This window comes from Argopecten irradians, chromosome 3, assembly GCF_041381155.1.
Source record: "Argopecten irradians isolate NY chromosome 3, Ai_NY, whole genome shotgun sequence".
NCBI lineage: Eukaryota > Metazoa > Mollusca > Bivalvia > Pectinida > Pectinidae > Argopecten > Argopecten irradians.
Window position 1 is genome coordinate 66,645,617 of NC_091136.1, and position 25,686 is coordinate 66,671,302.

The window sequence follows — 25,686 nt, forward strand, 5'->3', positions numbered from 1 at the left end:
ACTAGTGGGTAGCTTTACTACAATCAGGAGAAATGGTGAAGGAGGTAGTCCATTACACTTAATTGGAATCATTACACCATACATCAAACTAGTGGGTAGCTTTACTACAATCAGGAGAAATGGTGAAGGAGGTAGAGTCCATTACACTTAATTGGAATCATTACACCATACATCAAACTAGTGGGTAGCTTTACTACAATCAGGAGAAATGGTGAAGGAGGTAGTCCATTACACTTAATTGGAATCATTACACCATACATCAAACTAGTGGGTAGCTTTACTACAATCAGGAGAAATGGTGAAGGAGGTAGTCCATTACACTTAATTGGAATCATTACACCATACATCAAACTGGGTAGCTTTACTACAATCAGGAGAAATGGTGAAGGAGGTAGTCCATTACACTTAATTGGAACATTAAACCATACATCAAACTAGTGGGTAGCTTTACTACAATCAGGAGAAATGGTGAAGGAGGTAGTCCATTACACTTAATTGGAATCATTACACCATACATCAAACTAGTGGGTAGCTTTACTACAATCAGGAGAAATGGTGAAGGAGGTAGTCCATTACACTTAATTGGAATCATTACACCATACATCAAACTACCAGGTAGCTTTACTACAATCAGGAGAAATGGTGAAGGAGGTAGTCCATTACACTTAATTGGAATCATTACACCATACATCAAACTAGTGGGTAGCTTTACTACAATCAGGAGAAATGGTGAAGGAGGTAGTCCATTACACTTAATTGGAATCATTACACCATACATCAAACTACCAGGTAGCTTTACTACAATCATTACACCATACATCAAACTAGTGGGTAGCTTTACTACAATCAGGAGAAATGGTGAAGGAGGTAGTCCATTACACTTAATTGGAATCATTACACCATACATCAAACTACCAGGTAGCTTTACTACAATCAGGAGAAATGGTGAAGGAGGTAGTCCATTATACTCAATTGGAATACTTTACAATACAAGGACAACACGATGGTAGCTTTACTACAATCAGGAGAAATGGGAGGAGTAGTCCATTAACTATTGAATCTACATAATAAACAGTAGCTTTACTAAATCAGAGAAATGGAAGAGGTAGTCCATTACACTATTGGAATCATTAACTACATAAACTACAGGTAGTCTCAACAGGAAGGTGAGGGGTGTCCACATGATACTTTACTACAAGGACAACACATCTTTACTTACAAGGACAACACGAGTCTGTCAGGGGGGTAGCTTTACTACAAGGACAACACTAGTCTGTCAGGGGGTAGCTTTACTACAAGGACAACACTAGTCTGTCAGGGGGTAGCTTTACTACAAGGACAACACTAGTCTGTCAGGGGGTAGCTTTACTACAAGGACAACACGAGTCTGTCAGGGGGTAGCTTTACTACAAGGACAACACGAGTCTGTCAGGTGGTAGCTTTACTACAAGGACAACACTAGTCTGTCAGGGGGTTACTTTACTACAAGGACAACATGAGTCTGTCAGGGGGTAGCTTTACTACAAGGACAACACGAGTCTGTCAGGGGGTAGCTTTACTACAAGGACAACACTAGTCTGTCAGGGGGTAGCTTTACTACAAGTACAACACTAGTCTGTCAGGGGGTAGCTTTACTACAAGGACAACACGAGTCTGTCAGGGGGTTACTTTACTACAAGGACAACACGAGTCTGTCAGGGGGTAGCTTTACTACAAGGACAACACGAGTCTGTCAGGGGGTAGCTTTACTACAAGGACAACACGAGTCTGTTAGGGGGTAGCTTTACTACAAGGACAACACGAGTCTGTTAGGGGGTAGCTTTACTACAAGGACAACACGAGTCTGTCAGGGTGTGTGAAGCCTATGATCATATGTAGTTCTACCAGGTAGCTTTACTACAAGGACAACACGAGTCTGTCAGGGTGTGTGAAGCCTGTGATCATATGTAGTTCTACCAGGTAGCTTTACTACAAGGACAACACGAGTCTGTCAGGGGGTGAGAAGCCTGTGATCATATGTACTTCTAAACAAATCAGAACAAAATGTCAGTTCATAAAATAAAATGAATTTTCTTCAAATCTTTTTAACCTTGCTGAAATGTCAAATGAGAGGTCTGGTGTTTAGTTCTCACTGCATTTCTGTACTACAGTATAGCCTTAATGTGTCTCATTGGAGTGAGTCTAGAGACAATAACCTAAAGAAATCAGCTGTATTTGAGTCTATCTTCTTCCTAAGTCAGATTTATAATATCAACAGTCTCTTGTTAACAATCCTAAACTCTCTAATTGACCTTACACTAATGATGTGTAATGACAGTTCACACTGTCTATCTACTGCCAGGATTTGTCTGTAAGAACAAGCTTAATACTTACAAGACATGGTATCTTGGTCCCAAGCCTCTAAGATTAGTGTGTACGATCTCTGTAAAGAAACAAAAAAAATACAGATTAAATATTGGTGTACTTCAGGAGTCAAAAATAGGTAGCCATGAGTTATGAGAGAGGTGATGGTTTAGGAGTACTGACGCAGGGTTAATAGTGGAGATTCGGGAGACTATGTAACACGGGGAGTGGGTATTACACTATAACATATCTACATCTAGATATTCCCCATCACATGATAGAGAGGTGAAGTAATAAACAGGTAATGGTTAGTCGTACTACCCACAGTACAACATTTGGGAATGCTAAAGTGGATGTTGATGGAGTTCAAATAAAGCCTTGGCTTATCTTGTGACTTTTCTAAATGAAACCTACTTTAAAACAGTAGTAATCTTTACTTTGTTACAGAAATGTGATACACAATCAGACCTTTCGTAACCATCAGAAGTGTATTCAGATTTGACATTGAACTTTTTTAAACCTTGACATTGAACTTTTTTAAACCTTGACATTGAAGCAACGTCTTTTGTAAAAGAGTGTCATATACAAGCATATATCTGTTACTGACAAAATCATAAATATGTATTTCTCGATACAGAATTAGCATGGTTAGATATTTCTTTGTTTATTCTTTAAATTGGTGTTGACAATCTCATACTTTAATAAGTGTTGTGATTGCTATCAAGGATAGCTATATATCTATTCCAACATTGGACAAGTGTTTCCCTATGATCCTCAAACCCTCTTTCTTGTTTCAAATATGATCTTCCTGAACTTGCAGCTATAATTTGTCTGTGCATGGTCCTGAATTTGAGTTTCTGTGATGCGGATGTGGGATGATTTTTGCACTCAAGCATTCAATATAATAGTTCATACATAATGGAAAGCTTTCAGTGCTAAAAATCCTTGTGACAGAGTTTTGTTTCTCGTACAAGACTTCTATACATTCATGTAAAACAACTGTGTAATGTTTGATACACTCCCTTCAGACCATCTCATTCAAGGTCAAAGGTCACAATATAAAAACACATTCTTAATATAAGTTAGCACACAAAGCTGGAAAACCCTGATGTAATGATATAATAACATTAAGGTTATAAACCAAGACAGATAAATAGCTGTCAAACATTGGAGCTTCACTAATGTTTGATTCAAACAATGAAATTTCATCTTACATTACAAAAGTCAAGGTCATTTAGAAGTGGTCGACAGGCTCTCATTGTTCTACATCAAACAAACCTACACAGACGTCAGATTGGTAAACATATAGATACCTACTTTCTGTTGATGATGCCATACAGGATATCATAAAAAAAGAAACTTTCTAAGTGATACTTATGATAACACGTCCTTACTGACACCTATCTACAAATGTAACCTTTGTAACCCATCCTGTATCCATGGTAGTCCAATCTTCAATGGTATCTATGGTAACCCAACTTTGTTACCACCTTAAGTTTTATCAAAGGTAACCAATCTTCAATGGTTCCATAGTAACCCACCATTGCTACCCTCCTAAGTGGTATCTATGGTAACCCAATCTTCAGTGGTATCCATGGTAATCCAATCTTCAGTGGTTTCCATAGTAACTCACTCTTGTTACCCTCCTAAGTGCATTGTATCACAACCTTCAGTGGTAGCCATGGTAACCCATCCTTGATACCCTTCTTAGTGGTATCCGTGGTAACCCAATCTTCGGTGGTATCCATGGTAATCCAATCTTCAGTGGTTTCCATAGTAACTCACTCTTGTTACCCTCTAGTCCGCTAAACCTGCCTATATTATTAGGCTTTTTTAATTTTTTTTTTTTTTTTTTGCCTAATATATAGTCAGCTCACGGTACCTCTTAAAAATGTGAAATCGTAGGCCAAATTTGGCCTACGCTATGTCAGCAGCATATTTCTAATGTATCGTCCATGCAATGCCGGGAAAACGTACACATACCTTTATATTGGGATCTTATGTACTCCTTTGCCCCCATGTTACATCCCATTTATGAAATTACACAACTGTGTACAATGAAATACGACATGTTGTCAAATATTCAAATTGAACACGACTATTGCTGGTACCGCATCACTTTCGCAATATTCACGTTGCATATACATGTAGCATATACACGGTAGAATTTTGTTTATCTTTCAACTACACGTGGATATTTAAAAATAAAACCATAAGCGAAGTTGATTGGCTGCCGTTGGCTCTGCTAAATGTGTATACGGCGGCCATTACAAATGTGTGAAATAGAAGGGTCTCGGAAGTATTTCATTGTGCAGAGTTGTTTAATATGATAAATGGGATGTAACATGGGGGCAGTGGAGTATATAAGATCCCAATATATAGGTATGTGTACGTTTTCCCAGCATTGCATGGACGATATATTAGAAATATGCCGCTGACGTAGCGTAGGCCAAATCTGGCCTACGATTTCACATTTTTAAGAGGTACCGCGAGCTGACTATATATTAGGCAAAAAAAAAAAAAATTAAACAAGAGGCCCATGGGCCTAAACGGTCATCTGAGTACCTTGGCAATAATCATATAGGAAATTAATTAGATATAGTGTCATGGTTGCCATCTTCGATTGGGGATCAACCAGAGATGTAACAACACTTTGTTGGGACCATGTCAGGCTCCTTTCATGCAAGTTTCAGCCAAATCGAACCGGTAGAACTTGAGAAGAAGTTCAAAATGTGTTTTCAAGATGGCAGCTGTGGCGGCCATCTTGGATTTCGGATCAACCTGAAAAAATAAGAACACTTTGTCGGGACCATGTCAGGATCATTTCATGCAAGTTTCAGCCAAATCGCACTGGTAGAACTTGAGAAGAAGTTCAAAATGTGTTTTCAAGATGGCGGCTATGGCAGCCATCTTGGATTTCGGATCAACCCGAAAAATAAGAACACTTTGTCGGGACCATGTCAGGATCATTTCATGCAAGTTTCAGCCAAATCCTATTGGTAGATCTTGAGAAGAAGTTCAAAATGTGTTTTCAAGATGGTGGCTGTGGCGGCCATCTTGGAATTTGGATCGACCCGAAAAATAACAACACTTTGTCGGGACCATGTCAGGATCATTTCATGCAAGTTTCAGCCAAATCGCACTGGTAGAACTTGAGAAGAAGTTCAAAATGTGTTTTCAAGATGGCGGCTGTGGCAGCCATCTTGGATTTCAGATCGTCCCGAAAAATGAGAACACTTTGTCGGGACCATGTCAGGATCATTTCATGCAAGTTTCAGCCGAATCGCACTGGTAGAACTTGAGAAGAAGTTCAAAATGTGTTTTCAAGATGGCGGCTGTGGCGGCCATCTTGGATTTTGATCGACCCGAAAATAAGAACACTTTGTCGGGACCATGTCAGGATCATTTCATGCAAGTTTCAGCCAAATCGCACCGGTTGAACTTGAGGAGAAGTTCAAAATGTGTTTTCAAGATGGCGGCTGTGGCGGCCATCTTGGATTTTTGATCGACCCGAAAAATAAGAATACTTTGTTGGGACCATGTCAGGATCATTTCATGCAAGTTTCAGCCAAATCGCACCAGTTGAACTTGAGAAGAAGTTCAAAATGTGTTTTCAAGATGGCGGCTGTGGCTGCCATCTTGGATTTCGGATCGACCCGAAAAATAAGAACACTTTGTCGGGACCATGTCAGGATCATTTCATGCAAGTTTCAGCCAAATCGCACTGGTAGAACTTGAGAAGAAGTTCAAAATGTGTTTTCAAGATGGCGGCTTAGGCGGCCATCTTTGATTTCGGATCGACCCGAAAAATAAGAACACTTTGTCGGGACCATGTCAGGATCATTTCATGCAAGTCTCAGCCGAATCGCACCGGTAGAACTTGAGAAGAAGTTCAAAATGTGTTTTCAAGATGGCGGCTGTGGCGGCCATCTTGGATTTCGCATCGACCCGAAAAATAACAATACTTTGTCAGGACCATGTCAGGATCATTTCATGCAAGTCTCAGCAAAATCGCACCGGTAGAACTTGAGAAGAAGTTCAAAATGTGAAAAGTTTACGGCAGACGGCGGACAGCGCACGGCGGATGGCGGACGGCGCACGACGACGGACGAAGCATGATGACTATAGGTCATCCTGACCCTTCGGGTCAGATGACCTAAAAAGCCTAATAATATAGGCAGGTTTAGAGGATTAGTTACCCTCCTAAGTGGTATCCATGGTATCAAAACCTTCAATGGTAGCCATGGTAACCCACCCTTGCTACCCTCCTTAGTGGTATCCATGGTAACCCAATCTTCAGTGGTATCCATGGTAATCCAATCTTCAGTGGTTTCCATAGTAACCCACCCTTGCTACCCTCCTAAGCGTATCCATGGTAACCAAATCTTAAGTGGTATCCATAGTAACCCACCCTTACTACCCTCCTAAGTGGTATCCATGGTAACCCAATCTTCAGTGGTATCCATGGTAATCCAATCTTCAGTGGTTTCCATAGTAACCCACCCTTGCTAACCTCCCAAGTGGTATTCATGATAACACAATCTTAAGTGGTAACTATGGTAATCCAATCCTCAGTAGTATCCATGGAAGCCCAATCTTCATGGTATCCAAATGTCCAGCAGTATCCATGGTAACCCACCCTTGCTACCCTCCAAAGGGGTATCCATGATAGCCTAATCACAATGGTTTCCATGGTAACCCACCTTTGCTACCCTACTTGTGGTATTCATTGTAGTCCAATCATCAATGGTTTCCATGGTAACCGATTCTTGCTACCTTTTTAAGTGGTATCCATGATAACCAGATCTTCAACAGTATATATGGTAACCCAACTTTGCTACCCTAGGCCTCCTAAGTGGTATCCATGGTAACCAACCTTCAACAGTATCTATGGTAACCCAACTTTGCTACCCTAGGCCTCCTAAGTGGTATCCATGGTAACCAATCTTCAGTGGTATCCATTGCAACCGACCCTTACTACCCTCCTAAATGGTATTCATGGTAACCAAATCTTCAGTGGTATCCATGGTAGCCCAATCATTAATTGTTTCCATGGCAATCCACATCAGCTTTTATCCTCCATAGTACCTATTGTTGACTTGAAGTTGAAACCATAATAAATGACTTAGACGTATTTCCACTGCCATGTGTTGTTTCTGTACCTACATCCCACATGTACATTAAGCTGTTATTACAATGTAGAGGAAGGAAAAACCAAGTTGAGTCACGACTTGTACTAAGCAAAAAGGTTCAAAATATTACCAAACTAACAAAACATCACACCAAATTTATATCTCTCCTAGGATCTAATGGAAATTCCAATATAATCTTTATGTGTATAATCTTTTGATATGAATAATAAAAATGGAAACCAAAACCAATATTAATAAGGAGGGTGAAGAGGGTGTAAATGTTAAGGGCCCCAGGTAAAAACTTTTCAACATACACAACCTTAAGGGCCCCAGGTAAAAACTTTTCAACATACACAACCTTAAGGGCCCCAGGTAAAAACTTTTCAACATACACAACCTTAAGGGCCCCAGGTAAAAACATTTCAACATACACAACCTTAAGGGCCCCAGGTAAAAACTTTTCAACATACACAACCTTAAGGGCCCCAGGTAAAAACTTTTCAACATACACAACCTTAAGGGCCCCAGGTAAAAACTTTTCAACATACACAACCTTATGGGCCCCAGGTAAAAACTTTTCAACATACACAACCTTAAGGGCCCCAGGTAAAAACTTTTCAATATACACAACCTTAAGGGCCCCAGGTAAAAACTTTTCAACATATACAACCTTAAGGGCCCCAGGTAAAAACTTTTCAACATACACAACCTTAAGGGCCCCAGGTAAAAACTTTTCAACATACACAACCTTAAGGGCCCCAGGTAAAAACTTTTCAACGTACTCATCTCTTAGGTGACAAACAGGATTGTTATAGAGGTGTTGAACAACAGATAATATATGGTTAAGTTGTTACATACCTTTATATGTGAGTACAGAAAATAAATTTTTATCGTTTTTCAACTTGAAATGGTGCTATATAGATTGGCAATGTAATTGGTATTGAAATGCTCCCTACATTTGCCAGGTGTGGGTACTCTAGTTAAATCTGTATGCTATACTAATTAACATTTTTAAGATATTCCATATCTGCCCTCTTCAGAGCTGAACACATTCCCAGGGAATTGTGTGAGAGCTATGATTTTAAGGTTGTAACATGTGTGAGTCCATGTCAGTCAGACCTAGATGTGATGGGAGTACCATTATACAGACCTAATCACCCAAACCTAAGTCCAGATAGATCCCCAACCAGGGGCATGCCAGTACTCAAAAATAGGGGTTTAGTGGCTATTCTAAAGGGGACATTTGTGTGACAGGAAAGGATGCATTGGTAGTAAAAATATACCTTTGTATTGCGTAAAAATTGTGAATTGGGGAGAACTATTTTATCAACAACTTAAAGTTATATTGGGTTGTTTATACCTAGAACTTAGCAATATGTATTTGGTGAAATTGGAGTTATCATATCTTGAGTTGTGATTTGTCAAAAATTGTGTTAGTATCAGCAGAAAATAGACAGCTTTTTCATTATGTATTCGGTAAAAATGGAAGAAAAAAATCTGTATATTGGTGAGAACAAGTCACTTATAATATGTTGGTCACATGTAAGAATGAACATTTTCTTGTGTGAGAATGATATTTTACAATGAGATAAGAACAGCTGGGCCTAACATCTTCCCAGACATAAGGAGCTGGTTCATACAGACCAGGCAATAGAGTAAACATTCTGTCCCTAATCCATGCTATTATCCTCCATTCCTATTGTTTTATTACAGATGAATCGGTGGGGATTATTTGTTACTCCAAACATCATCTGTGCTGACTCTCAGTAGCCTGTCACAATAAACATCAGCCAACAACTTACTTACTGAAGTATTAATCTCAATATCTTTGGTCTTTATAAAGTAGACAAAATACAGAAGGAAGTTCTAATTTGAATAAATCAATGAGGTGCTTAATTTACTTACTTTTACTATAAAACAAATTGAGTTGTGGTGCATTAATAACTGTGTCACTTTCAAAATTCCCCACAAAAAACGATCTTCATGTATGATATCATAATTGTACTTGACATACAATTTTTTTTCAATGAATTCAAACTATCAAAAAATAACCTCAAACTGGTTACTAAAATAAATGAGTATAACATATGAAATTTAATTATTAAATAAGTAATGCAAAATAAAATTCTACACACTTTGCCTTTTTTGTCATTATTAGCCTATTATATGTAGGTGATACATGTTATGGTTAATGTAATTTGTAGGTAAATAGATAACATAAATTATATTACTATTATCTTCAACAGTTCAAAAGCCATGGTAACAAAACATTGCTGTAAACTTTGCACTTATTTGACCTTTGGCGATTTTGCAGATGTCACAGTTGGAATTAGATGGTGCAGGTAGCTTTAAAGTTTTATCATCAAATCTTCAACAGTTTTAAAAAGAAAGGCACAGACAAGAAATTCCTGCTGAATTTGTAATTATTTGACCTTTTGACCTTGAGGTCAAGGTCACAGTGACATAATAGTTATACATCATACTTATAGGCATGCCTACAATTAAGTATCCTCCCTGATTTACATCATCATATTTACAATGGTTCAGAAGTTATCGCCCAGAAATTGCTTAATTGTTAGAACCATAGCTGTGTAGAAATTTGATATTATTGAAATATGTAATTACCTCCAGTAGACTGTATCAATTAATGCACGAAAATGTGTTTCGAAATATTTTCTTTGTTATCAGAGAAAAACTCTAGAATATCAATCTGATAGATCCTTTAGAGTGTGAGGAAATGTTTGATAGTTAGCTGATTGTCAATGGATTACATCAAGCACATGTACAACACTGATCATCTGTCATAGTTCACCAACAAGTGACCTTGCCATTACTAGACATCAAGGTGTTTTTTTATCCAGTGTATATTACAACATCAATAATCTCCAATTAAGTAATCATAACTTGATCTGACATAAAGACTGCACACAAATGATAGACAATCAAGTATTCACAAGGAATGTACCAAGGTAAACAGTCAACAGCAGATGTTAGGCTGATCAATATATACCACACAATATACCCACCAAACACTAACCACTGTACCCACCAAGCACTAACCACTGTACCCACCAAGCACTAACCACTGTAGCCACCGTACACATACCACTGTACCCACAATATACCCACCAAACACTAACCACTGTACTCACAATATACCCACCAAACACTAACCACTGTACCCACCAAGCACTAACCACTGTACCCACCAAGCACTAACCACTGTACCCACCGTACACATACCACTGTACCCACAATATACCCACCAAACACTAACCACTGTACTCACAATATACCCACCAAACACTAACTGCTGTACCCACAATATACCCACCAAACACTAACCACTGTACCCACAATATATCCACCAAACACTAACCACTGTACCCACAATATACCCACTGAACACTTACCACTGTACCCACAATATACCCACCAAACACTAACTGCTGTACCCACAATATACTCACCAAACACTAACTGCTGTACCCACAATATACCTCCCAAACACTAACCACTGTACCCACAATATACCCACCAAACACTAACCACTGTAGCCACTAAACACTAACCACTGTACCCACAATATACCCACCAAACACTAACCACTGTGGGTTACCAAACTTTCTCAAAAATGTGTCCAAGATACCAAACTTCTCAAGAATGTGTCCAAGATACCAAACTTTCTTAAGAATGTCTCTGGGTTACCAAACTTGAATTCATTTTCAATGATTTATACGCCAAAAAAGTTTAAGAGAGGAGTACATCATCTTTGATCTAAAACAGTGATTCTGTAAGTCACCGTTACCGTGTGAACCAGTAAATTACACAACAACTCTATCATTTATTACCCCATTATATTTTATTTATCATTTTAAAACCTGTTTATATGTCACACCTGGTCCTCTCAGGCGAGGAAAGCATTTCACACTCCAGTGAACACCAAAACTAACACTTCCTATTTATAGACTAAGAATGTCAGCCATGGACAAATTTTAATGTTTTAGAAAATTAGATTATTTTTTATTTTATTTTATTTTATTTTTTTTTTGTTGGGAGACAACTTTACGCTACATTGGTGCCCTTGTCAGTTGTTCAGTCTGACAAGTCATGCTTTGTTCTCTGATGCCTTTATTTGTAAGTATACATGTATATCAATACAATACATGATAATAAGGACTCCTTGTTATAGAGTTTTCCCTTCAACACATTTGACTATACATATGATATTTTTGATGGCTGATATCAAAACATTCCTCATACTTTTACAATGCAAAAATTACTCCCACTGTTTTATTATTGACTCAAAAATTTAAAATATAGCAATGTACCAAAACTTACGTAACGGTTTAGTACAAGTAAATTACAAGTAAAGCAGCTTCCAAAAAATAATTTTTCATTATGTTTAAACTTTGTAGCCTTAATTATATAGAGGAGTACTAAGAAATTAGCACTCAAGCCTTAATGTTTGTATGAACTGTAAGCTAATGAAGAAATCTAGCTGACCCATAGAAGCTGTTAATATGAGACAGACTAACATTGGTAAATCATTATGTATTATTATCTGGCCTTTAGACTACACTATAAACCACTGATGCTTCAGTATACATTGGTAAATCAATATGTATTATTACCTGGCCTTCAGACTACACTATAAACCACTGATACTTCAGTATACATTGGTAAATCATTATGTATTATTACCTGGCCTTCAGACTACACTATAAACCACTGATGCTTCAGTATACATTGGTAAATCATTATGTATTATTACCTGGCCTTCAGACTTCACTATAAACCACTGATGCTTCAGTATACATTGGTAAATCATTATGTATTATTACCTGGCCTTCAGACTACACTATAAACCACTGATGCTTCAGTATACATTGGTAAATCATTATGTATTATTACCTGGCCTTCAGACTTCACTATAAACCACTGATGCTTCAGTATACATTGGTAAATCATTATGTATTATTACCTGGCCTTCAGACTACACTATAAACCACTGATGCTTCAGTATACATTGGTAAATCATTATGTATTATTACCTGGCCTTCAGACTACACTATAAACCACTGATACTTCAGTATACATTGGTAAATCATTATGTATTATTACCTGGCCTTCAGACTACACTATAAACCACTGATGCTTCAGTATACATTGGTAAATCATTATGTATTATTACCTGGCCTTCAGACTTCACTATAAACCACTGATGCTTCAGTATACATTGGTAAATCATTATGTATTATTACCTGGCCTTCAGACTACACTATAAACCACTGATGCTTCAGTATACATTGGTAAATCATTATGTATTATTACCTGGCCTTCAGACTTCACTATAAACCACTGATGCTTCAGTATACATTGGTAAATCATTATGTATTATTACCTGGCCTTCAGACTTCACTATAAACCACTGATGCTTCAGTATACATTGGTAAATCATTATGTATTATTACCTGGCCTTCAGACTACACTATAAAATGTATTATTACCTGGCCTTCAGACTACACTATAAAATGTATTATTACCTGGCCTTCAGACTACACTATAAAATGTATTATTACCTGGCCTTCAGACTTCACTATAAACCACTGATGCTTCAGTATACATTGGTAAATCAATATGTATTATTACCTGGCCTTCAGACTACACTATAAAATGTATTATTACCTGGCCTTCAGACTTCACTATAAACCACTGAAGCTTCAGTATACATTGGTAAATCATTATGTACTATTACCTGGCCTTCAGACTTCACTATAAAATGTATTATTACCTGGCCTTCAGACTTCACTATAAACCACTGATACTTCAGTATACATTGGTAAATCATTATGTATTATTACCTGGCCTTCAGACTTCACTATAAACCACTGATGCTTCAGTATACATTGGTAAATCATTATGTATTATTACCTGGCCTTCAGACTACACAATAAACCACTGATGCTTCAGTATACATTGGTAAATCATTATGTATTATTACCTGGCCTTCAGACTTCACTATAAACCACTGATGCTTCAGTATACATTGGTACATCATTATGTATTATTACCTGGCCTTCAGACTTCACTATAAACCACTGATACTTCAGTATACATTGGTAAATCAATATGTATTATTACCTGGCCTTCAGACTACACTATAAACCACTGATACTTCAGTATACATTGGTAAATCATTATGTATTATTACCTGGCCTTCAGACTTCACTATAAACCACTGATGCTTCAGTATACATTGGTAAATCATTATGTATTATTACCTGGCCTTCAGACTTCACTATAAACCACTGATGCTTCAGTATACATTGGTACATCATTATGTATTATTACCTGGCCTTCAGACTTCACTATAAACCACTGATACTTCAGTATACATTGGTAAATCAATATGTATTATTACCTGGCCTTCAGACTACACTATAAACCACTGATGCTTCAGTATACATTGGTAAATCATTATGTATTATTACCTGGCCTTCAGACTTCACTATAAACCACTGATACTTCAGTATACATTGGTAAATCAATATGTACTATTACCTGGCCTTCAGACTTCACTATAAAATGTATTATTACCTGGCCTCCAGACTTCACTATAAACCACTGATGCTTCAGTATACATTGGTAAATCATTATGTATTATTACCTGGCCTCCAGACTTCACTATAAACCACTGATACTTCAGTATACATTGGTAAATCATTATGTATTATTACCTGGCCTCCAGACTTCACTATAAACCACTGATGCTTCAGTATACATTGGTAAATCATTATGTATTATTACCTGGCCTTCAGACTACACTATAAACCACTGATGCTTCAGTATACATTGGTAAATCATTATGTATTATTACCTGGCCTTCAGACTTCACTATAAACCACTGATGCTTCAGTATACATTGGTAAATCAATATGTATTATTACCTGGCCTTCAGACTACACTATAAACCACTGATGCTTCAGTGTACATTGGTAAATCATTATGTATTATTACCTGGCCTTCAGACTTCACTATAAACCACTGATGCTTCAGTATACATTGGTAAATCATTATGTATTATTACCTGGCCTTCAGACTACACTATAAACCACTGATGCTTCAGTATACATTGGTAAATCATTATGTATTATTACCTGGCCTTCAGACTTCACTATAAACCACTGATACTTCAGTATACATTGGTAAATCATTATGTATTATTACCTGGCCTTCAGACTTCACTATAAACCACTGATGCTTCAGTATACATTGGTACATCATTATGTATTATTACCTGGCCTTCAGACTACACTATAAACCACTGATGCTTCAGTATACATTGGTAAATCAATATGTATTATTACCTGGCCTTCAGACTTCACTATAAAATGTATTATTACCTGGCCTTCAGACTTCACTATAAACCACTGATGCTTCAGTATACATTGGTAAATCAATATGTATTATTACCTGGCCTTCAGACTACACTATAAACCACTGATGCTTCAGTATACATTGGTAAATCATTATGTATTATTACCTGGCCTTCAGACTTCACTATAAACCACTGATGCTTCAGTATACATTGGTAAATCATTATGTATTATTACCTGGCCTTCAGACTTCACTATAAAATGTATTATTACCTGGCCTTCAGACTACACTATAAACCACTGATGCTTCAGTGTACATTGATAAATCATTATGTATTATTACCTGGCCTTCAGACTTCACTATAAACCACTGATGCTTCAGTATACATTGGTAAATCATTATGTATTATTACCTGGCCTTCAGACTACACTATAAACCACTGATACTTCAGTATACATTGGTAAATCATTATGTATTATTACCTGGCCTTCAGACTACATTATAAACCACTGATACTTCAGTATACATTGGTAAATCATTATGTATTATTACCTGGCCTTCAGACTTCACTATAAACCACTGATGCTTCAGTATACATTGGTAAATCAATATGTATTATTACCTGGCCTTCAGACTACACTATAAACCACTGATGCTTCAGTATACATTGGTAAATCATTATGTATTATTACCTGGCCTTCAGCCTTCACTATAAACCACTGATGCTTCAGTATACATTGGTAAATCATTATGTATTATTACCTGGCCTTCAGACTTCACTATAAACCACTGATGCTTCAGTATACATTGGTAAATCATTATGTATTATTACCTGGCCTTCAGACTACACTATAAACCACTGATGCTTCAGTATACATTGGTAAATCATTATGTATTATTACCTGGCCTTCAGACTACACTATAAACCACTGATACTTCAGTATACATTGGTAAATCATTATGTATTATTACCTGGCCTTCAGACTTCACTATAAACCACTGATGCTTCAGTATACATTGGTAAATCATTATGTATTATTACCTGGCCTTCAGCCTTCACTATAAACCACTGATGCTTCAGTATACATTGGTAAATCATTATGTATTATTACCTGGCCTTCAGCCTTCACAATAAACCACTGATGCTTCAGTATACATTGGTAAATCATTATGTATTATTACCTGGCCTTCAGACTTCACTATAAACCACTGATGCTTCAGTATACATTGGTAAATCATTATGTATTATTACCTGGCCTTCAGACTACACTATAAACCACTGATACTTCAGTATACATTGGTAAATCAATATGTATTATTACCTGGCCTTCAGACTTCACTATAAAATGTATTATTACCTGGCCTTCAGACTTCACTATAAACCACTGATGCTTCAGTATACATTGGTAAATCATTATGTATTATTACCTGGCCTTCAGACTTCACTATAAAATGTATTATTACCTGGCCTTCAGACTACACTATAAACCACTGATGCTTCAGTATACATTGGTAAATCATTATGTATTATTACCTGGCCTTCAGACTACACTATAAACCACTGATGCTTCAGTATACATTGGTAAATCATTATGTATTATTACCTGGCCTTCAGACTACACTATAAACCACTGATGCTTCAGTATACATTGGTAAATCAATATGTATTATTACCTGGCCTTCAGACTACACTATAAACCACTGATGCTTCAGTATACATTGGTAAATCATTATGTATTATTACCTGGCCTTCAGACTTCACTATAAACCACTGATGCTTCAGTATACATTGGTAAATCAATATGTATTATTACCTGGCCTTCAGACTTCACTATAAACCACTGATACTTCAGTATACATTGGTACATCATTATGTATTATTACCTGGCCTTCAGACTTCACTATAAACCACTGATGCTTCAGTATACATTGGTAAATCATTATGTATTATTACCTGGCCTTCAGACTACACTATAAAATGTATTATTACCTGGCCTTCAGACTACACTATAAAATGTATTATTAGCTGGCCTTCAGACTACACTATAAACCACTGATGCTTCAGTATATTTGCTAATGTAGCCCTCTCAACATCATCACCTATAAATATATGTCTACAGCTATTGTCACCAATGTTTAAATGTGCACCAAGATGTGGACATTTCAGATTCCAACTGAATCCACGATTTATAGGTAAATACATCACAGCCTAGCTGTTACTTCATACAGTACTTTAAGTCACAGACCTGCTGCAAATCAATGATCAGCTCAAACCAAACATGGGCTTTTCTAAAATAAGCTTTTATAAAAATGTTGTTCGACTGTCAAATGGAAATGACCCGAGGATAAAAAAGAGAAGTGTTTAGGATTAGGTTGTGTGTGTGCTATCAGTGCTGAGGTGTTATCTGACACTTCACAGTGAGCTTCAGGGATTTCTTCGTTTACTTTTCCCAAGAATCTGGACAGATCTATAACAAAGGACTGCTCCTTGGCCCTGAGTTAACCACCTAAAAGATCTGTCTTTGTTTTTCTACTTAGTTTCTATGGATGTCTTGGTTCCTAGGTAATGCACTGGAGATAAGTGGGGGTCCTACCCAGGGTTAACCTGTCTAGATGGTTTTTCAGTGATTGTTCAGATGAATATATGTGACATCAGATTATTTGTCAGAATATAATCCCTACAATGTTCCAGCAGTATCAGACGTGTGATTAAAAACCATCAAATCCAACCACTGCCATAATAAAAGTGCTATAGCCCTTTGGAATCACTTTCCATCCAAACTTACAGATGATATCCTCAATGTTCTTTCTCCATATTTATACGTGTATTTTACCACTTTGTCTCGTTTTTATTAAGGGTAAAAAGATTCCTTTTTACAAGCTTATATGACAGAGGTGTTTAACAAGCAAATGCAATCTTTGACAGACTGTATCAATTGATTGGTGCATTATGGGAGTGATAATTCAATAGACTAGTGCATTCTGGTATAACTAGTGCTTTCTGGTATTCATAAGTCAATAGACTGATGAATTTTGGAACTGATTTTTAAATTGACAGATGTATTCTGGATTGATGTATCAATAGACTGATGAATTCTGGAACTTATATATAAATTGACAGGTGCACTCTGGGATTGATGTATCAATTGACTGGTGTATTCATGGGTCATGGGATATGGAAATGAACCAATCAAAAACCAACATGGAACATTACTCTATTGCCCTTTCAGAGGGGTTACACAGTATGGTGCATCATGGGACTGATGCACAAATTAAATGATGCAACTCTCAAAATATTTATGAAGAGGTAATGTGTTCATAAAACATTTACAAATTAATTCTCCATCGAATTAATACATTAATAGGAAGAGCACATATATAGCAGTCAAGTTCTGATAACTAAAATATTTCGGAAGAATGACAAATAACTTTGTATATCTGACATCAAATGAGCAGGTATAAAAAGTCTTACCTTCTAATTCTTTACGTATCTTTGAAAAGATACTGCATTTTTAATGTTTTATTAAATGTTAAATTGAAAAGCCAATAAGTTTTTCTCATGAAACTGAAGTACAATAGTAGACTTTCACCAGAAGAGTAGATAGTAGACTTTCACCAGAAGAGTAGATAGTAGACTTTCACCAGAAGAGTAGACATTAGACTTTCACCAGAAGAGTAGACATTAGACTTTCACCAGAGGAGTAGATAGTAGAGTTTCACCAGAGGAGTAGATAGTAAACTTTCACCAGAAGAGTAGATAGTAGACTTTCACCAGAAGAGTAAATAGTAGACTTTCACCAAAAGAGTAGATAGTAGACTTTCACCAGAAGAGTAGATAGTAGACTTTCACTAGAAGAGTAGATAGTAGACTTTCACCGGAAGAGTCGTTAGTAGGCTTTCACCAGAAGAGTAGATAGTAGACTTTCACCAGAAGAATAAATAGTAGACTTTCACCAGAAGAATAAATAGTAGACTTTCACCAGAAGAATAAATAGTAGACTTTCACCAGAAGAATAAATAGTAGACTTTCACCAGAAGAGTAGATAGTAGACTTTCACCAGAAGAATAAATAGTAGACTTTCACCAGAAGAATAAATAGTAGACTTTCACCAGAAGAATAAATAGTAGACTTTCACCAGAAGAATAAATAGTAGACTTTCACCAGAAGAATAAATAGTAGACTTTCACCAGAAGAATAAATAGTAGACTTTCACCAGAAGAATAAATAGTAGACTTTCACAGGAAGAATAAAGAGTAGACTTTCACCAGAAGAATAAATAGTAGACTTTCACCAGAAGAGTGAGGATTGTTTAATTATACCAACCATATGGCTGACCTAGAATATCAGTCAGGATCTTTCAATATTACACTCACCTACACATGTGTTCAAATTTTATGTAAAAATAAAACACCAGGCACATGAGATTAATTAGCAAATTTTACTACTGGTAAACACATCGAAGACGCTGCTTTACAAACTATAGTTATCCAGATTTATTCACAAATTGTTTCATTAAGCTTCACAAAAACCTTAATGTCGCCATACCTATATTGCCTATTAACTTTATCTAGCTTTAATGAAATATTACCAAAACATCTAAATTCCTTTTTCAGACTGTAAACAAATTATAATCTTTATTCACTTTTATATCACAAATTTCCCCCATTCTACAGAATAGAATGTTCTGTCCTATTGGACTGGCAGTGTCTAACTTTTATATCACAAAGCAACCCCATTCTACAGAATAGAATGTTCTGTCCTATTGGACTGGCAGTGTGTAACTTTTATATCACGAAGCTACCCCATTCTACAGAATAGAATGTTCTGTCCTATTGGACTGGCAGTGTCTAACTTTTATATCACCAAGCTACCCCATTCTACAGAATAGAATGTTCTGTCCTATTGGACTGGCAGTGTGTAACTTTTATATCACGAAGCTACCCCATTCTACAGAATAGAATGCTTTGGCCTATTGGACTGGCAGTGTCTAACTTTTATATCACCAAGCTACCCCATTCTACAGAATAGAATGTTCTGTCCTATTGGACTGGCAGTGTGTAACTTTTATATCACCAAGCTACCCCATTCTACAGAATAGAATGTTCTGTCCTATTGGACTGGCAGTGTCTAACTTTTATATCACAAAGCAACCCCATTCTACAGAATAGAATGTTCTGTCCTATTGGACTGGCAGTGTCTAACTTTTATATCACGAAGCTACCCCATTCTACAGAATAGAATGCTTTGGCCTATTGGACTGGCAGTGTGTAACTTTTATATCAAGAAGCTACCCCATTCTACAGAATAGAATGCTCTGGCCTATTGGACTGGCAGTGTGTAACTTTTATATCACAAAGCTACCCCATTCTACAGAATAGAATGTTCTGTCCTATTGGACTGGCAGTGTCTAACTTTTATATCACAAAGCTTTCCCATTCAACAGAATAGAATGCTCTGGCCTATTGGACTGGCAGTGTGTAACTTTCATATCACGAAGCTACCCTATTCTACAGAATAGAATGTTCTGTCCTATTGGACTGGCAGTGTCTAACTTTTATATCACGAAGCTACCCCATTCTACAGAATAGAATGCTCTGGCCTATTGGACTGGCAGTGTCTAATTGTAATTTGGTGTAAAACAAATGAAGATGATACTGTACATATTTTTGTTTGACATATGCCAACAGGGTTTGGCCTGCGACGTAATATAAATATTTGTTGTAATAAATTCAGGTTTGGAAGCAGAGCCTCACAATGGTAATGGTCATGAGTCAGCCCTGTATTCACCTGTAAAACCCAACAATTAAAATTGATAGCCTCATCATCCACCCGATAAAATTATAACATCCAATTGGAATTAATACAGCTGTATATTGTAGGAAGAAAATACAACCAAATGAGTCATCTATTGAGAACTTTAACTTGCAGTATTGAGGATGAAATTATCAAGTTTTAATCATTTGCCAAGCCAGATCTGTGCACACTGTTGTAATACCCTTTGTCAGCTGAAGAACCTCATGTCCAGTAACTGTCTGCATGTCAAACACCTAGTAATGAGTTTTTTAACAAAAGTGTTCACTAAATGTCAATTATGCTAAAGTGAACTGCTCTTCTATTGTGTCCACGTCTGTTTTTACACCTCTCTCCACTGGTCATCTTCATCAGACATGTTTTTATTGGTCAGTGTGTGACAGATATGGAGATGTATTGGTCTGGCGTCCAGTACTGGACATGTCTGACCAGTCATTATTAGGAGGTAGATGAAACTGTCAGAGGAATACATTAATTGGACAAGCTCATGATTGGACTTCTCAGTACACATTATTGGTCAACAGTATAATATTTACTGAACCTGGTCACAATACCACTGGTCAGCTTAGACCGCTACACCAGTAGGTATAAGGAACAGAGGTAAACGGACAAATGGTCACTTAGGGACTGACCAGGAGTCAGATTGACCGTCTAAATACACTTGCATCGGTCAGTGTGACATACAGAGTTTCCTGTTGTACTTGACTTCAACAGCTATACACCTCTGGCCAATGGAATATTGTAGACAAAATGGTGTTCCTCAGGCCTCCATATCACCGGGCATACATTGTATGTAACACTATATTGCCCCCCCCCTCCATTTTAATAACTTTGTCATGCTTCCTACTATAACATTGACAAGTGTCTTAAGATTAGAAAGGGCTACTGACAAGTGTCTTAAGATTAGAAAGAGCTACTGACAAGTGTCTTAAGAGTAGAAAGGGCTACTGACAAGTCTCTTAAGATTAGGAAGGGCTACTGACATGTGTCTTAAGATTAGGAAGGGCTACTGACAAGTGTCTTAAGAGTAGAAAGGGCTACTGACAAGTCTCTTAAGATTAGGAAGGGCTACTGACATGTGTCTTAAGATTAGGAAGGGCTACTGACAAGTGTCTTAAGAGTAGAAAGGGCTACTGACAAGTCTCTTAAGATTAGGAAGGGCTACTGACATGTGTCTTAAGATTAGAAAGGGCTACTGACAAGTGTCTTAAAGAGTAGAAAGGGCTACTGACAAGTGTCTTATGATTAGGAAGGGCTACTGACAAGTGCCTCCTATGTCTGAAGGCTTGGATAAGTCATGTGACTTTACCTTGCAGTCAGTCACAATGAAAGGCTTAAGACACACAGTAGGTCAACAAGGCAATTCAATAGTATTTAGTTGTTAAAGAGTGAACCCTATGAACAGTTCCTAGGGTTGGTCCCGAGGGGAAAGAGTGAACCCTATGAACAGTTCCTAGGGTTGGTCCCGAGGGGAAAGAGTGAACCCTATGAACAGTTCCTAGGGTTGGTCCCGAGGGGAAAGAGTGAACCCTATGAACAGTTCCTAGGGTTGGTCCCGAGGGGAAAGAGTGAACCCTATGTACAGTTCCTAGGGTTGGTCCCGAGGGGAAAGAGTGAACCCTATGTACAGTTCCTAGGGTTGGTCCCGAGGGGAAAGAGTGAACCCTATGAACAGTTCCTAGGGTTGGTCCCGAGGGGAAAGAGTGAACCCTATGAACAGTTCCTAGGGTTGGTCCCGAGGGGAAAGAGTGAACCCTATGAACAGTTCCTAGGGTTGGTCCCGAGGGGAAAGAGTGAACCCTATGAACAGTTCCTAGGGTTGGTCCCGAGGGGAAAGAGTGAACCCTATGAACAGTTCCTAGGGTTGGTCCCGAGGGGAAAGAGTGAACCCTATGTACAGTTCCTAGGGTTGGTCCCGAGGGGAAAGAGTGAACCCTATGTACAGTTCCTAGGGTTGGTCCCGAGGGGAAAGAGTGAACCCTATGAACAGTTCCTAGGGTTGGTTCCGAAGGGAAAGAGTTAACCCTATGAACAGTTCCTAGGGTTTTTCCCCAATGGAAAGATTATCACTATGAACAGTTCCTAGGGTTGGTCCCGAGATGAAAGAGTTATCCCTATGAACAGTACCTAGGGTTGGTCCCGAGGGGAAAGAGTTTTGACTGTTGACTTTTAAGGCGTGAAACAACTGTTTGTTTACTGAACAGTCCAGAAATATATTAGTTGGCGTTCAATGAAGCAAATAATGAATTCGAAAATGCGCTAGATTTAAACTTCCCAAGAATAATGTTTTCCATATTTATAATGTTGTACTTTCCGTTTCTTACCGTGATCACTATAATGAAATCTTAAACTTGTCACAGCTTCTGTAGAGAATGATGTTCATTCAAAGACTATTTGGTTCCGGCGCGCAGGTGACGCCAACAATAAGCTCATGCAAAAATTCCCTGCCGGCCAACAGGCAAACTAGTTTCTGAGGATATGTATAGTTAAAATGATTCTCAAGTAAATTTGTGTGAAAACAGTCAAAAATATTTATATGGAGAGTCAGGTAACAATCAGGTTTAAGGCATACAGCAGGCAAATATCTGTATGTGTCCTAAGCTTGACATGTCGTTGCCATGTGTCCTAAGCTTGACCTATAATTGCCATGTGTCTGTTATGTGTCAGACGCTTGACCTCTCATTGCCATATGTCTGTATGTCTCCTAAGCTTGACCCTCTATTGCCATGTGTCTGTTATATGTCCTAAGCTTGACCTTCTATTGTCATATGTCTGTTATGTGTCCTAAGCTTGACCTTCCATTGCCATGTGTCTGTTATATGTCCTAAGCTTGACTTCTCATTGCCATGTGTCTGTTATGTGTTCTAAGCTTGACCTGTCATTGCCATGTGTCTGTTATGTTTCCTAAGCTTGACCTATCACTGCAATGTGTCTGTTATGTGCCCTAAGCTTGACCTGTCATTGCCATGTGTCTGTTATATGTCCTAAGCTTGACTTCTCATTGCCATGTGTCTGTTATGTGTCCTAAGCTTGACCTTCCATTGCCATGTGTCTGTTATGTGTTCTAAGCTTGATCTTCCATTACCATGTGTCTGTTATGTGCCCTAAGTTTGACCTGTCATTGCCATGTGTCTGTTATGTTTCCTGAGCTTGAACTTCTATTGCCATGTGTCTGTTATGTGTCCTAAGCTTGACCTTCCATTGCCATGTGTCTGTTATGTGTCTTAAGCTTAACCTTCCATTGTCATGTGTCTGTTATGTGTCCTAAGCTTGACCTTTCATTGTCATGTGTCTGTTATGTGTCCTAAGTTTGGCCTTCCATTGCCATATGTCTGTATGTGTCCTAGGCCTGACCTTTCATTGCCATGTGTCTGTTATGTGTCTAAGCTTGACCTTCCATTGCCATGTGTCTGTTATGTCTCCTAAGTTTGACCTTACATTGCCATTTGTCTGTTTCGTGTCCTAAGCATGACCTCTCATTGCCATGTGTCTGTTATGTGTCCTAAGCTTGACCTTCTATTGCCATGTGTCTGTTATATGTCCTAAGCTTGACCTTCTATTGTCATATGTCTGTCATGTGTCCTAAGCTTGACCTTCCATTGCCATGTGTCTGTTATATGTCCTAAGCTTGACTTCTCATTGCCATGTGTCTGTTATGTGACCTAAGCTTGACTTCTCATTGCCATGTGTCTGTTATGTGTCCTAAGCTTGACCTCTCATTGCCATGTGTCTGTTATGTGTTCTTAGCTTGACCTGTCATTGCCATGTGTATGTTATGTGTCCTAAGCTTGACCTGTCATTGCAATGTGTCTGTTATGTGACCTAAGCTTGACCTGTCATTGCCATGTGTCTGTTATGTGTTCTAAGCTTGACCTATCATTGCCATGTGTCTGTTATGTTTCCTAAGCCTGTCCTATCATTGCCATGTGTCTGTTATGTTTCTTAAGCTTCACCTATCATTGCCATGTGTCTGTTATGTGTCCTAAGTTTGACTTCTCATTGCCATGTGTCTGTTATGTGACCTAAGCTTGACCATCCAATGCCAGTTGTCTGTTATGTGTCCTAAGCTTGACCTTCCATTGCGACGTGTCTGTTATGTGTCCTAAGCTTGACCTGTCATTGCCATGTGTCTGTTATGTGTCCTAAGCTTGACCTATCACTGCCATGTGTCTGTTATGTGTCCTAAGCTTGACCTGTCATTGTCATTCATTGTCATTGAAATTCAATTTTATTTCTATTAGAATGAAAACATAAAAGATAAAAAAAAAACTGCCTCGATTGAACTAAGTTCCCTGTGTAGAGTCTACAATCTATGTATAGAGCCATATTGTGTAAAACTGTGTATCAGGATAAAAAAAATCTAGAATTAGTTATAGGAAGCGTATGGCATGGTAGTAAACAGGCCGGTGTACCAAAACATGGAGGGCATATCATACAGTTGGCATGGTAGTAAACAGGACGGTGTACCAAAACATGGAGGGCATATCATACAGTTGGTATGGTAGTAAACAGACCGGTGTACCAAAACATGGAGGGCATATCATACAGTTGGCATGGTAGTAAACAGGACGGTGTACCAAAACATTGAGGGCATATCATACAGTTGGTATGGTAGTAAACAGACCGGTGTACCAAAACATGGAGGGCATATCATACAGTTAGCATGGTAGTAAACAGGACGGTGTACCAAAACATGGAGGGCATATCATACAGTTGGTATGGTAGTAAACAGGCCGGTGTACCAAAACATGGAGGGCATATCATACAGTTGGTATGGTAGTAAACAGACCGGTGTACCAAAACATGGAGGGCAAATCATACAGTTAGCATGGTAGTAAACAGGCCGGTGTACCAAAACATGGAGGGCATATCATACAGTTGGTATGGTAGTAAACAGACCGGTGTACCAAAACATGGAGGGCATATCATACAGTTAGCATGGTAGTAAACAGGCCGGTGTACCAAAACATGGAGGGCATATCATACAGTTGGTATGGTAGTAAACAGGCCGGTGTACCA

At 37.9% G+C, this 25,686-nt stretch overlaps 1 protein-coding gene across 2 annotated transcripts in view; it reads right to left on the reverse strand.

The window, feature by feature from the left end:
- LOC138319391 (protein jagged-1b-like) overlaps window positions 1-25,686 on the reverse strand; it is a 225,107-nt gene that overhangs the window by 107,484 nt on the left and 91,937 nt on the right. For both annotated transcript variants that reach the window (XM_069262491.1, XM_069262492.1), the window contains exon 2: window positions 2,374-2,422. In XM_069262491.1, the coding sequence (XP_069118592.1) occupies window positions 2,374-2,422 (49 nt within the window). The remainder of the gene's footprint in view (window positions 1-2,373; window positions 2,423-25,686) is intronic.